The sequence below is a fragment of the Acyrthosiphon pisum genome, chromosome X (assembly GCF_005508785.2).
Source record: "Acyrthosiphon pisum isolate AL4f chromosome X, pea_aphid_22Mar2018_4r6ur, whole genome shotgun sequence".
Lineage (NCBI taxonomy): Eukaryota > Metazoa > Arthropoda > Insecta > Hemiptera > Aphididae > Acyrthosiphon > Acyrthosiphon pisum.
The window spans coordinates 126,144,013-126,159,789 of NC_042493.1; the positions used below are offsets into that span (position 1 = coordinate 126,144,013).

The 15,777-nt window shown below is 31.6% G+C and overlaps 3 protein-coding genes across 3 annotated transcripts in view; all 3 read left to right on the top strand.

Annotated features, from left to right (window-relative positions):
* Positions 1-9,755, top strand: part of LOC100569372 (KAT8 regulatory NSL complex subunit 3-like) — a 24,552-nt gene extending 14,797 nt beyond the window's left edge. Inside the window, exons 6-12 of the mRNA XM_029485490.1 lie at positions 6,081-6,318; positions 6,571-6,835; positions 6,902-7,048; positions 7,124-7,262; positions 8,696-8,865; positions 9,394-9,542; positions 9,617-9,755. Coding sequence (XP_029341350.1) covers positions 6,081-6,318; positions 6,571-6,835; positions 6,902-7,048; positions 7,124-7,262; positions 8,696-8,865; positions 9,394-9,471 — 1,037 coding nt within the window. The 3' untranslated portion in view covers positions 9,472-9,542; positions 9,617-9,755. The remainder of the gene's footprint in view (positions 1-6,080; positions 6,319-6,570; positions 6,836-6,901; positions 7,049-7,123; positions 7,263-8,695; positions 8,866-9,393; positions 9,543-9,616) is intronic.
* On the top strand, positions 9,597-11,248 carry LOC107884919 (KAT8 regulatory NSL complex subunit 3-like). Its single transcript, XM_029485491.1, has 3 exons — positions 9,597-9,764; positions 10,614-10,731; positions 10,896-11,248. The coding sequence occupies exons 1-3, from the start codon at positions 9,597-9,599 to the stop codon at positions 11,141-11,143; spliced, it is 534 nt and encodes a 177-aa protein (XP_029341351.1). The 3' UTR covers positions 11,144-11,248.
* Positions 11,249-11,506: 258 nt separating this feature from the next.
* Positions 11,507-12,993, top strand: LOC115033392. The gene is made up of 3 exons (XM_029485786.1): positions 11,507-11,608; positions 11,706-12,061; positions 12,241-12,993. Exons 2-3 carry the CDS (start codon positions 11,723-11,725, stop codon positions 12,559-12,561), a joined length of 660 nt encoding a protein of 219 aa, XP_029341646.1. The 5' UTR covers positions 11,507-11,608; positions 11,706-11,722; the 3' UTR covers positions 12,562-12,993.
* Positions 12,994-15,777: the final 2,784 nt, after the last annotated feature.

Consider the following 15,777-nt stretch of genomic DNA (forward strand, 5'->3'; position numbering starts at 1 on the left):
CAAAAGCATAGTATGAAACAATAGAACCATAAAAGCATCGTCACACGTATCTCCTCGGGAATGTCAACACACATACAGAGGATGCGAGTCGTCCAGCATACCAAGTCGAGACCAGGACTCTGTCTCATGACCGGATTTAGCCACTACAACGACCACCCACTCCAAAGGATCCGATCATATATATACGAGCCCATGACAAGAGCTCGTCAGACGGTTAGGGACACATAAGACACTCAGAGGCAGGTTGTAACACCACTCACTGTCATATATTTGCAATACACATAAGACACTTAGAGGCAGGTCGTAACACCACTCACTGTCATATATTTATAATATTGTAATTTTGTACTTGTTAATAAACACTCAAATATAACATAATACATCAAGTGTTCATCTCTGCGTTGGTGTATGTATCGACGTCAGTTGGGACGTAACAAAACTATTAGATAACTATTAGATTACCTACTTCCTATGTGTTTATATTACGATAATTAGAAACCCACTTTAAAAACCAAAAGTATTTGAAAAGTATTCCAAATACTTTTTCAAAGTATTTGAGTAGTATTTGAAATACTTTACAATTAAAGTAATTGAGTAGTATCTTAAATACTTAAAAAAATGTATTTGAGTATTTACTCAAGTACTTTTTAAAAGTATTCTTTACAGGACTGACAAGCAAATATAATATGTATTTACATAATATAACAATGGACATTTTAAGGAATGTGCAATTATAATTCCTAATAAAATTAATAACATAATATAGATTATAGATACACAATATATTAACCTAAAATATAAAAAAACACATGAAAAAAATCGAAAAAAAAATGCAAAAAATTTCGAGATCCCAGGCGGCCATGTTATATCGTATACACGGAGCAGTCGCCGCCGCCGGGAAGAGCATACGACGGATTCGAACTCAGACCTACCTAGTAACCTACGTTCAGGGAACCTACGGCCTACGCCTAACCTACTGCGCCACGATTTGTGTTGTTGATTATGGTTAAAAATTCATTACTTAAGCTGTGACGCTGTGTATCAACGGAACGAGGTAAAAAAATATATTCGATATACATCGATGTAATCGTATATAATTTGATGTAGCTACACACTGTTTAAACTTAAATTGTAATTTATTTAATGATCTGACCGTTATTATTATGATTATATTATTATAACGTATGTTTGAATGATAGATTTATTTAAATCAAACCGCAAGATTGTGTTTACGTTAAGCAATATACCAATGTTATTAAGTACCAAACAATACTGCAATATTTATTGAATCAAAAACAGAATTGTGCCATTGTGCGTTGGAACGAAGGCCGACTGACATTTCTGAACACGAATTTTAAAGTGTACAAACCGGATATCCACGGGTTTAAAAAAAATAAACTTAACAAATAGAACACAGAGGGCAATTGAAAAGACGAAACGAAAAAACGAAAGAAGCAATAATAACGACCGACGCTAGCGAAAAACGGCGTAAAAAGCATTTGAAAACCAACAGACCGCCGCCGCGGCAAAGGTACGCGATTGGACGCGCTAAGGAGTCGACGGGAACGGGTCGGGCGGACTGTAGAAACGGAGCGGTGTTAAATTTTTTTACGCCACAATTTCACTTAGCCGTCGTTTTCCGTTCCACGGATGGCTTGCAGACAGCTGATTTCCTTGTCATTTTATATAGCTCTCCGAGCGTCGTTGTGGGAGACCCCCAAACCCCCCGGTGTTTGCCCCGAGTGTTGTCGATGTCGGAAGCCGCAGTGGTTTCGTGGTCCGGTCGTCGGTCTCAAGCAAGGTGTATGGGCGATGTGGAGGTCTGGTGATAAGGAACAGTGATAAGGTTAGGACCACTGCGGTTTGACGCGGTAGTTCGAGCAGGCAGGGTCGTGGCGTAGTGGACAAAGTCTTTGAAGGAGTATTTTCGAAAACGCCGCCGGAAATTCAAAATCCCGTAAAAAAATCATTAGCCACTGCTATTTATTTGGTGTCTAGCAGGTCAGTCACCTCAGTTGTCCAGGTAGGCAATCCGACTTTGTCGGATAGCGGACGATGTGCGACGGCCGGGTCAAGACATCAGGTATGCAATCCGACTGCGTCGAATCGCGGACAACGTTCATTACTGTCATCGAAAACGCAAACTAAGAAAAGTTTACGTGAAAAAGATTTCAAATAATTTCGGGCGTCTATGCAAATCATAAAGCCGCCGTCTTTTTTTGGGTGTCTAGCAGGTCAGTCATCTCATTAAAGTTATGCCGGTTCGACGGCCTAGTCACGTAATCAGGTATGCAGTCCGACTACGTCGAATGGCGGACAACGTTCATTACTGTAATCGAAAACGCAAAAATAAGGAATAAATTACATAAAAATAAATTCAAATAATTTCGGACGCCCATGCAAATTATTTTGGGTGTCTAGCAAGTCAACCACCTAAGTTATCTGGGTAGGCAATCCGACTCCGTCGGATGGCGGACAATGTACGACGGCCGGGTCACGTCATCAGGTATGCTATCCGACTGCGTCGAATCGTGGACAACTTTTATTACTATCACCGAAAACGCAAAATTATATCATAAATTACATGAAAGGAAAATGACGAAAAAAAAAATTCGATCCGACGCGGCCGCCTCAAATCAATTCGAATCCCGGCGTCCGGTTCGAAACCATGACCCCCGGGTCATCCGCACCTACGCCTAACCGACCTGCCTACCTACTGAGTTGAGAATTGGTGTCAAATCTGTGACGTCGGACACGGCGGACGACCGGCTTCGCCGCCCTCGGACGTCGAAAACGCGATATTCGCGAAAAAAATCGATTGTCCCGACCCATATATTTATGCCTGTATACAGCGATACCTACTCGACGGCGCGGCGGCGCCGCGGGCCGTCCGCTTACCGCGACGTCGCTACGCCCCGGGACTCCCCCCGGAGAAAGTGCGGCCGCACGCGGCCTATAAATTTAGCGGGGAACGCGAAAAAGTCGTCGACGGGGAGGGCGGACGCGTCTAAAAGGGCTAAAACTCGACTTTTTGAAAAAAAACGGGCACGGCGGCGGCGCGGCCTATAAATCTAGCGTGGGAGGCGAATGAGGTCCGAACGGGGCCCCCCAAGCCCACCGGGGGGGTAAAACTCGTTTTTTTTCAAAATTTCTTCAGAATTTGAAAAAATCGAGAAATTGATAAGGAGGACTAATAACGCAGCGACGGCTCCGCCGCCGCCGGGAGACCGCCCGCCGAATATTCTCATTGGAGGGTCGCTTGACTCAGTACAAAAATCATCACCGGAGCGCCACACGAGTCTCCGTTTTATATATAAGGATTGAGAAAAGATTGAGATATTATTTGCAATTATTTGAAGTTTGAACATAACCTTAAATAGTACCCCATGTAGGAGAGAGAGAGCATTCTTAAAGATATTTTATCTCTCCCACAAAAAAGAACGCGACCTCATACAATGTTATAGCTATGGCCTATCCATATCTTTATTATCTATGGATGCACACCGCCCTATGATGAACGGCTATCAGATTGATTTACAAAGTGACTATATAAAACAGCTGTTAATAATCAACTACTAGCGCTTGATGTCAACAGTCAACCATATGTGTCGACATTTAGAACTAATTTTACACCTATGTATCTATAATCGGTTAATTGTAATACTGCCACTTGGAGTGCCACTGGTTAATTTTTGCTAGTCATTTCAATTTATAGGTCATTTCATTCACGCCTCATCAGATGCCGATGGGCAACCTGTATAATATCTTTAATCGTGCTCGGGAGCACGGCTATAGATATACTCCGACCCACGAGAGAAGTAACTCGTGTCCCGACCAAATCGCGTCCGAATCCGCGCATCTCCACGTATTTGACATACAGCGAAAGGCACTAAATGGGGGAATTCCGCCAGTCAGCATGCGCGAAACGGGTTACTTCTCTCGTGGGCCGGAGTATAGTATGGTTGCCCACCGACGTATGATTCTCATACTTGAAAAGTGTCTACCGAAATGAATCTCTATAATCAGTATTAAAGTTAAATTAAACAGCTGGAAACTTAAGCACTAGCGCTTATAAGTCATAGTGGCTATCACGGAACTACAATTTACATTTTAAAGGTAATTGCATTTAGAATCACTACCACAAATAAGCGCTAGACTCTAGCGGCTAGAGCGTAAATTTCCAGCTGTTTAATACTGATAATGGAGATTCATTTCGGTAGACACTTTTCTAGATTCGATAGGCAACCATACTATCTTTTAATCGTGCTCGGGAGTAAACAAAAACTATGAATATTATCTATCACCGTGACCAAATCAGTGTGGCTACAGTGCAGGTATAACATTTCGTTTGGTCCATGACAAAAAAAATTACGCATTTGCTACCTGTCGCCAACATTGGAATTCATACAAACTACTCAGTGGTTGATTTGGACATAAAAAAGAAGGGGGACTTTGCTGATGTTGGATAAACGAGCGTACCACACAAAATTGACCGTCACGTTGCCGTGGACGGCAAAGCCCTCCATAACTTCCCTCTCAACCCATCAATTTCAATTTAAAAACTTCATATACATTTTTCTAACATCATTTGTAGTTATTGAAGAAATATATAAACAACATTTTTGACAAAGGTTGGTTGCTCAATACACAGTCAAATATTAACCAAATATATCATAACGCATTATGTCAAAACAAGAATGATATTCACTTGCAAAAGAAAAAAATTAGCAAGTTGCTAAAAACAAGAAAACACCAAAAAAACTAAATAATTTTTCAAAATTAGTTTGAAGTTTATAAAATAGCTATTATTGAATAATATTATAATATTAATAATATACCTAATCATATAATAAAATATGAAAAATATTTTAAACATGTTTTTAGAGTTTTTATGAGCACTAGAAAATAATACTCAACTCTACCAGACTACTGTTAAAATTAAGAGCAGAACCATAATAGTTTGAATTTAATTTAAAGATTTTAAGAATGATGCAAATATCCAAATAAGTGACTTAATTATACATCATATTTTATAATTGATGTCTACTCGATAAAAAATATTGCAAATGATTAAAATACAAATGTAATGTACAATTACAAGCTCCAATTTATTATGCCAACTCGATTAAAAAAAAACTCTTTTATTATTCAATGTTTTTGTAAATACTAATTTCAATTTTAAAAAAAATAGCATTTTAATTCTTAATTTTTAAGACATTTTGCATTTAACAGTATGAACACACAGGCCTTCATAGGACAGGAAGCGTGCTCTGGTGACTATAGAACCATGGTAATATTTTCAATCAAGAGTGTATACGAATAGGGGTCCAGAGTGACGACACCTTATCAATACACCTTGGATTAAATTAATTTATTTTACTATTAGTAATACGGTTTGTTGGATTAATTAGCACGTTTTCGTGACGCGTACTGTAATAAAATAGAGGGAATTGTGCCGGAATAGGGAAGAAAGAAAGTCTATTTTTTATCATTTCCTCTCATTCTGGCAGAGATCTTATCATAAATAATATACAACAATTAGAAATAGGTATATCTATCTGTGTTCAGACCTTTTTAACCTCAAAATATTTTGATGTTTGTTCCTATATGATAAGCACAAATGGCCTGTTCATTCTTTAATATATATGGGAATAGATAAACATGACATAAACTATTAAATATCTATCTTCATCTGAAGTCTTAATTTTTTTTATTTTTTATTTTATATTATTTCATATTATTTTTATTAATTCAATAACATGGTGTCAAACTTTTAAATTTATTTAGTTATAAGTTTTTGTTATTAATCTCTTGAGTGAACAGCATTCAAAATGGATTCGGACGTAGACTCTGAACTAAAATCAGATTTCATATCATACCTACAGCTCATATCCCAAAGAAAAGTATGTACCGATTCCGTATAAAAAAAAATTTATTTATGCATGAATATATTAATGACCGTTGTATGTGAATGCTTAGAAATATCAACAAAATACGACTTTAACCGAACACAGTTATTCGTCAGCCGAATATCAGCAAGACAATTTGTGTTCTACAATTCTAACATTATTTATACACAGATCTGTTCAAAAGTAAACCTAATGCACTGTTTTACCATATTGTGAATCATCCAACCAACTTAGCACAATTATTTTTTCTTTTTAGTGAAATTTCTACTGATGACGTTGACATTGAAACTATTGACAAAGATGAGAAGTTATTAACATATAGACCTGATGTTGAAGCTAAATCAATAGAATCATATAGAAATTCAAAATTACCTAGAGACCCTGAAACGTGGGAAGATAATATTAACAAGTATGTTTCCAACTTTCAATTTCATTATAACAATCCTGAGTAATACATATTTTTCAACTGCTTGATTGTAAATGCAATTAAAAATTCTCTTGTATAACTGAATATGATAGATACTTGAATGACATTATCATCTAGGAAATGTTAGAAATTGTGAAAACATTTGATATTGCCTGGCTATTAATGTCAGGAATCAACTTAATTAATTGGACCTAATACGAATAATATGTTAATTAACATTATTATTTGTCACAGACAACAGTGGAATAAACTTAAACAGACTTTGTTTGAAAAAGCTCTATCTATATTATACTCAAACCGTTTATCAAGATTAACGTATGAAGGTACAGTACGAGAGTATGTTCAAAAAATCATATCTACAGAAAAGTCAGTGACTGAAATGCACCATCTATTAACTAATTACACTCACTGGGACATATCATTGACGCAATGGTTGCATAGAATATTCATTTCTAATTTACCAGATGACTATCTTGCATCCTACATCGATATATTAGAGGTATTTAAATAATTATATTTTTTTTCTGTTTTACTTACCTACTATGTGTGATATTTTTTTAAATAGAAATTGAAACAAATTGCTCCATCATTTGTAAATGATATGATATCAGCAAATTCAATAGAATGTTCTAAACAAGAAATTAAATCAAAACCAATTAATTTGGAGGAACCTGTTGATCCTTTTAACTTAATGTTGACAACTTACCCACCCGTAAGTATAATAAATGATAACATTTCATGTTTTAATTTATATTCAATTAAATAAAGTAATAAAACAATATTTTAGCTAAAACTACCAAAAAATCCTGTTATAATATTGGTGCCAGACTTTCCTGGGTATTGTACACAACCAAATACAAGGACTTATGATTGGATGAATGCCCTATCATATTTAGCAGAATTAGATGTTGCTTTGACAATGAAAGGTAAATAAAACGTTTACACATTTAATACACGTACACTCATTTTGTTTACCAATTTTTATGATATTTTTAAAACATTAATATGAAACATATTATATTGTATTTAAGTCATTAATACACTATATCTTTTATTATCATTCTATCGGGTATGTTTTAGGGTTCTATCTTGCCAGCCTCGTTTTACAACTTCTTTCCCAATACCATATTGTTTTAAATCACTTCCTAAATGTACCTCTTATAAAAATCTTTTATCTTTATAGTTTATTATTTATATAATTTAAAAATGTTATTGTTTAAATATATTATAAAATATTTTACACACTATATATTTTAAACTACTTTTTCAGGCCAGTAATGTATTAAAATAAAATGACTATCCATAAAAATATTATTAAAAATTAAAATTGTTCTAATGTATTGATATATTTACAAAATACCGAATCTACAGTGTATATATTAAAAATACAGAAATTATCATATTTATAATATTAATTTTACTTTAAAATAGATAACCTGAAAAAAGTGTTGATAATAATGAAGTATTGAAGTATTATAAGTACTTATTTATCTTTATATAATATATAGTAGAATTATATATTATATAATTCTACTGTACATGTGTTGTGATTGAACTCCTCCTAAACGGTTGGACCGATTTGAATGAATTTTTTTGTATGTGTTTGGGTGACACCCCGGATTATTTAGATTCACAAATAATCCCCCTAAGTCCAACCAGGAGATGTGCTCAAACGGGATTTAGAGATTTACGGTGGACATTTTTGTTTATAAATGGTTGCCATGAGTTTTAAAACTTTTATAATAATTATTGGTTGCCGTGATATCAATGTATTCATTCAATGCATTTAAATTTTTTGTACGCTGTGTTTTGATATATGTATCGCAATTATGTAAATATTGAGCGTATTATACTCACATATAAGTTACGTACATAAAACAATGCCACGTCTTCGTATACAAGAAGGAAATATTAGTCGACAGACTCGGCATTCACAATAAGTCCAGCCATTTAGGAGAAGTTTAGTGAGATACTTGATATAACTTTAATACTTTAGAGTTAAATTATAAAGTTACGTACAAACAGCACGGGGTCCGCGATCTACCGCCTACCTGATAATATACTTCTGCGAACCAGAATTTTTATTCCAGGCAACAGAAAAGTTAAGATAAATTTTGAACACCATACACCAAATATTAAATAACGAATTGAACAAAGTTTGAGTCATATAGAGTTAGTACATTTAATGGGAAACGAAGTGCACGGGATCAGCTAGTTATATATAAATGTATTAGTTTTTTTTTTATCACAAAAATTTAATGGTTAAATTATTAATTATCATACATTTAATGTATGGCCTTGTACATAATATTAATGAATTATTTTTTAATCTAGTTAATATATGACTATTGTATTTTAGTACCATGGAGTTATGAAGAGTACTCTCGTGAAGAAGAATTAGATATAGAAACCAGTTTAGACACCATGGTAGATTCTACAAGAAGTAAAGTTGTATCAGTGCGATTTGAAGATCCTAATAGGCCTATTATTCTGGCTGGTGTTGGAGTCAGTGCTGCAATAGCTTGTCAAGTAGATATCTTTTATTAATTCATATTTTTAACAACATAACATTATACAAATTATAATAGTAAATATTAAAAAATAAATATTAATATAAATTAGAAAATATTACTATGAGTATATACTACTGGTATCCCAATAACTCTTAAAGCTATAGGACAAATTTAAAATGACGCAAGAGCAAAAACTTTAAAGGTTCAAAAAAAAAAAAAAGGAGAGTAGTTTACTAGCATAGAAAATTGGAATTGAATAACTTCCAACTGGTTGAAAAAAATTAAAAATTAGATATACGCTTATGCAACTGCATCGAGCATAGATAGTTGATATAGACTTCTTCTATATAATCTTCGATCATTGAATGATATCAATAACAATACATATATATAGTTTATTTTTGTATTAAAATAAAATATTGCGTTAATGTGTTGTAAATGTAGTATTTAATTAATGCAAATACAAGTTTTTAATTTGTAGTAATACATCTATACAATTATTGTAATAAACATTAACTTATATGTATTTGTTTATGTTTTTTAGGTAGCTGTTCTAGAAAACGTTGAAGGTTTAGTATGTTTGGGATTCTTTGTTAATTCATCTGAGGTAAAAAGAGGTTAAGAAGGCGATTGTATTTTGGATCTTGAATGTCCTACAATTTTTGTGACTGGCCAGCTCAGCATATTTTCACCGTATGTTGTTACTTTTTTTTATCAGTACATTAAAAACAAATTATTCTTAATAGCATGTTTCTAAAATTTCATAGGGTTTTGGATATGGAAGAATTAAGAGTAAAGCTAAAATGTAAGAACAATCATATACTAATTGGTGGAGCAAATGATGAATTGGTCATGAACCATACTACTAAGATGAGAGAGGCAGTCACTCAAAAACTTGTTGACAGATGTATTTTGGTATAATTTAAACTTGTCACTATTAAGAGGATGCCACACCAGCATGTGCTGCCTCTGTTTTAGAAATGTAAAACATACCAAACACTGTTTTTGCGGGCAAGAACCACTCAGGTTGTAGTCCAAGTTAAGCAACCACGTTTTCCCACTAGAAAGAGGACAAAATTGACTGTGTAACATTGTTTTTAATTTTTTTATATCACAAATAGGAACAAAGTTTTTTTTGTTTATAAATTCTTTATTTTTGAGTTTTTCAAACTTGAATAACTATTTTTTTAGTGCTGATATCGAAAAAAAAATAACACCTTTGCACAGTAAATATTCTCCTCTTTATAGTGTGAAAACTTTGTTGTTTAGCTTAGACTACAGCTTGAGTCGTTCTTACCCACACAAAACAGTTTTTGATATTTCTTACCATTATAAGACTGAGACAACACTTGCGGGTGTAGTGTCCTCTGACGCCTTGTCCTACGTAAATCCAGCAAATCCGACGATTACTATTCTGATAATTCCGTTCTGTCACAATACAATGCGACCGATGTGACGAAATACAAACTGTTTTTTTTTCATCATATTTGTTGGATTTGTGAAGGACAAGGCATTAAAAAGATGCCAAATCCGCTCTTGTTATTTTTGTCTTACAAATGTAATACATATCAAATTTTAGTTCAGCAAATCATAGATCATTTCACTCTAATATTAAAGTTTACTATGCTAAATTGGTTCTTCTGAACACAAATTTGGTATGTTGTATTGTTCTATATTATTTTGTAAGAACGAAATAACACATGATATGGCGTCTTCTTCTTAATGAACTTTTAACAAATATTTATAGTGAACATTTGTTTACAGGAAGAAATTGGAAATTTCTTAAAAGACATTTTGGAACCTTCTACAGAAATAACTTGTACACCTGATGTTGAAAATAGAGATTTAAAAAAACCTGTGTTCTCAAAAAATAAGCCCAATAGTTAGACATTATAACTTTTTTATAATACTATTAAACTCACTGTATTTTACATAACACTCTGGTTACTAACTTGCATGTTATCTTTATATTTAACTAATAATTTTTTTTTTCTTTAATTCTTAAATTATAACTTTTAAAAGTAGATAAATTTTATTTTAAAATAGGCAAACCTTTAGCACACCTCAACAAAGGAAACCAAAAACGTATGGTTCCTGCCAATAAACAAACTACACAGAAACAAACGGCAAATCGCAAGACTATCAAAACACCAAGTTTTTCTATGGCATCTAAAGTAATTGTAAAAGATAAACAACTTATGCCTCCTCCTTCATGTTCTCTTAAACAAAAATACAAAAATCTTCAGTGTGAAAATGCCAACTCGACCATAAATAGTATTCGTAAGTTATTTTAGAAAAAATAACATTATCCACAAATTTTACTTTTATAACTTTCCACGAGGACGTGTGCAAATATTGTTATCCCTGGGCTCATGGGGAATATAGGGTATTCAATACCTCCCCCCACCCATTTACAACATGGAAATTATTTAAATGTATTCACAAATCTCAAAAACTACCAAAATATTTTAAAGTATTTTTTTTTTTATGATTAAAACCAGACCAATATCAATTTTTTGTGTACTACTATAATTTTATTGCAATGGAAATAATTATTAAACAAATACTCAAGTCAAGATTATATTGATCATTGTTATCAAAAATTAAGGGTTTAGTGTTCTTAATATTATTTTTATTTATTTATTTTTTAGAGAAGCAAGAAGAATTATTTATACCAAAATTAGGAAATCAAAAATTTTCTACTCTAACAGAATTATCACAGAAAGAAGATAATTTCAATATCAATGTTTATCAAACAAGTATGTTCTAGCTCAATACTAATATATATTAGTGTTGAGTTGTGTATGTTTTATATTTTTATCCACTAATGATCTATTTTTCTCCAAAATACCATAGCTTCATCTTTAACATCTATGAATGGTTCACCAGTAATGTTCACACCAGATCAAAAGAATATTGTAGCATGCAGTTCAAATTTCCAGTCGCTACATAATCAAACTGCTGCTCCTGTTATGAAAGAAATCACACCTGATCAAATATTAAATATGCCAATAGTCTTTGCAGATGAACTCCAAAAAGAAGAAGTAAAGCATAGTGTTGATAACAGTTCCAATTTCGTTGCGAATTTAAATAAATTTAACGAACAGAAAGTGATTGTCAAAGAAAAACCTGTAGATGAAGACAAACATTTTGATGTCTTATGTCCTACTATTTCGAGGACTCTGATTCCCGAATGTCTAAAATTTAAACAGGTATGCATAATAATTAGTAATTACATCACAACATCACAATACTTGAGCTGAAATGTTCTAAATAACGATATAATGTGCTCTTAAAAATATACATGATATAAAATACCATAATTATCTCTGAACAACATATAAACATAGGTTTTATATTTTATAAATTATACAGTTTTTCAATTTTACAGGTTGCATATGACTCACCTTCCAAATTCAAGCTAGTAGTAAACAAACCACCAAAAGGCCTAGTACCCTTTGGTTTCCAAACATGCTCTGTACCTAGTCGAAATTCAGGAAATATTAAATTTGTGAACGGATTACCTATGTCAGGGATTAAAATCGAAAGATTTGAAGAAGGATCAAATTCTAAGGTTGTACCAAAAACTGTCTCGATCCGTAACATACAAGACGGGAACATCAAAATTATCAAAAGTACTACTGGACAACAGATACATTTTAATAAAATTAAAACATTGGCAACCACACCAAACCTTAGGAAAATTATATAATATCAAATTTTAAGACTAAAGTGATGAAGATGCACACACACACAACCTTCACAAGCTGCAGTTAACAAAAGCAACTTAGTTAATAAAATATTTATATTAATTTTATGAATTAATTTTATATTTATATTTTTTAATATATAATATTACATATATATGAACACAAATAAATCAGTTTTGTTTTTTGAGGTTGGAAAGCTGATGTATTGACTTCTTTCAATCTTAGTGGTGTTCTATTTGAACGTTTTCCAAATCGTATCATTTGCACTTTGGTCTATGCAAAAAGTTTCTTCAATGCTTTGATTACATGGCGATGGTGTACGGTTATCCTCTACCAGCGGGTAGATATAGATGTGTTGTCATAAGGTTTACCAAAACGAGGACATTGTAGGGTTTTGTTTGCACAACATTGTAGAAATGCATGTGTATGCACAAAAATGTTCATTTGCTCAAATTTCAATATCACTCTAAAATAAATACGTTTATACACATTTACACAATTTCATAAATCGACAAGTATTTATGGGATTGTTTTTTTTTTCATCAATCTTTGGTATTACCTGGATTAATCGCTATTGGTCAGAGACAATAATATAATGGGACTGTGAATCTTTTGTTTGCGTCCTTTCAGAGGCTTGTCGAATAGTCCTCTTTGTTCAGCTATTTGTATCAAATGGATTGCATCAAAAGTCATCAGTTCCTTGGAAACAAACAATACAGTGTTATACAGTAGGTATTTGTCCAGTTGTTTCAAATAATTGGTATAATTACCTAGGTTTAATTTACAAGAGCTAAATATTTTTTTTCTTATAACTACCTTTTTATGCACTTAAGTAGTTTTATCGGTAATCTAATGACACTCTCAAAAAATAAAAAACATAAACAAAATTGTTGGCAAACATTATTATTATTTTAACTTGTTATTATAGGTAATCGTAATTAATTACTTCACAGTTACTAATCTTACAAGTTACAATGTCATAAATGTGGATTCTTTATTAGGTGGCTAAAGTAATAATGGTAAATTGGTAAATGGTATTCGATTGTTGACATGAATGTCTTAGGTATGTATGGGGGCTAAAAAAAAATTGTGTAAAGAAAAAAGTGCAATGTTTTTTTTACATTTTATTTTGTTCTTCTCCTATCATAAATTCCTATCTTACTTTTCTTAAGCACCGTGAAAAACAAAAGAAAAATTAGGTTCCTAATATATTGTTACAATAGCAGTTGAAAAACATTGGAAATACATAGGCACAATTTTTTTTTTTATAAGCATTTAAAGTTCGAATTTTGACAAAATATATCAAATTTAAAATGTAATAATTATTTTTAGTTAAAAATGTATAAAATATTTAACTTTTATAGCTAAGGATTAAAAATTTAAAACAAGGTCCCACGTAAATAGGTTATATATAAATTACTTTATTCGCAATAATATCAGCAAATATACTTAGTAATATCATAGGCTGACTGACTGTTTTCGCTCAAAATCGTTTTTCTAATACAATGATATTATATCATTGAATTCAAATAAACACCATACATTACAGTGACCCACTTGTAACCTACTGTACAGCAGAGCGACATCCACTTACCCACCTTCTTTCTCTATGAATGTCAATAAAACTTTATTTGTTGGGTATAAATACTTGAAAATTTAATACAAGGCTTCTATTTTATTGTTACAACGACTTTTGAAAAATATTAAAAATCCTTAGTCACAGTTTTTTTTTATAAGCATTTTAAGTTCAAAAATTGACAAAATATGAAAAAAATCATGAAAATTAGCAAATTATTTTTAGTTAAGAATTCGTAAAAATTTTTCTTTTTAAATCTAAGGTTTTAAAATGTAATACATTTCGAGTATCTAGGATTATTTGTTTTTGAATTGCAACAAAATATCAAAAATTGATAGATGAAAATTCGTTAATTTACCGATGAAAATCCAATGTCGTAAACATTTTAAATTCAAATGCTCATAAAAAAATGTTGTTTTCCAGTAAACTTTTTTTTTGTTTGAGATAGGAACAATTGGGGAGTCTTCTATCAAAATTTCTTATTTTAGTTATGGAAGGAAAAACTTTTATGAATTTCTAACTGAAAAATATAGTTTAAACATTTTCAAAATTTTGATGAACTTTGACAAAATGTAATACATATAAAAAATAATCGTGCTTAAGTATCTTTAATATTTTTGAACTTAAATTAATGAAACTTATAAGGAATCTTGTATTAATTTGTCAAGCTTTTCTACTAAGTGAAAAAGTTTTTATCGAAAATCTTTTATAAAAAAATGTACAAAATTCGTTTAACTTGTCAAGGCTACCTCAAAATATTTCGAAAATGTTACCATTTATGTTAAATGCTAAAATAAATATTTGGTAAGAAATTCAAAGATCTACGGTTATTAATTTTTGTTAAACGAAAAAATAAAATTGGTTTTTTAAAACATTGATTTTGCGTAAAAATTACCACTTTATTTTATTTTAGATTCTGAGTGGAACGATGAATGTATTGATTTTACAATGATGTGTGTTTTTTTTTTTATTTTTTTTTTTTATTTTTGTGTCTGTCATCACCTTTTACGACAGTAAAAGTGTTTGGGATTTTCTTCAACAGTACCTTTTCTGATAGGAAAATGAATCTAGTTGGTACTTTGGGGGGTCAAAAGTAAAATTTTTCCAATTGTTTTCAAAAGCGCCGTGAAAAACAAAAAGAAAAATTAACGAAAAACGGGCAATTTTTACGCAAAATCTGTTTTTCGAGAAAATCGATTTTGGTTTTTGGTGTAACCTTTAAAACGAATGACCGTAGATACATGACATTTTCACTGGTTGTTTATATTTCCATTTTCTATACATGATTAAATTATCAAAATATTTTTATTTGTTTTGAGCTGTTACGGACATTTTCAGTTTCCAATTTAATTAGTTTTTTTTCTATAAATGTCAATAAAACTTTATTTGTTGAGTAAAAATACTTGAAAATTTAATACAAGGTTCCTACTATATTGTTACAATGACATTTGAAAAATATTAAAAATCCTTAGTCACAGTTTTTTTAATTATCATTTACAGTTCAAAAATTGACAAAATATGTAAAAATCACGAAAATTAGGAAATTATTTTGAGTTAATAATTCGTAAAAAAATTTTCTCTTTAGTAACTAAGTATTTTAAAATGTAATACAAGATTCCTTATAGGTTAAACTACCTTTATC

Coding starts and splice junctions, on each gene's coding strand:
- LOC107884919 (XM_029485491.1), top strand. CDS start 9,597: ATGTTTCTAAAATTTCATAGGGTTTTGGATATGGAAGAATTAAGAGTA. Junction 9,765..10,613: donor TTGTTGACAGATGTATTTTG/GTATAATTTAAA, acceptor ATTTGTTTACAG/GAAGAAATTGGAAATTTCTT. Junction 10,732..10,895: donor CTCAAAAAATAAGCCCAATA/GTTAGACATTAT, acceptor ATTTTAAAATAG/GCAAACCTTTAGCACACCTC.
- LOC115033392 (XM_029485786.1), top strand. CDS start 11,723: ATGAATGGTTCACCAGTAATGTTCACACCAGATCAAAAGAATATTGTA. Junction 12,062..12,240: donor AATGTCTAAAATTTAAACAG/GTATGCATAATA, acceptor TCAATTTTACAG/GTTGCATATGACTCACCTTC.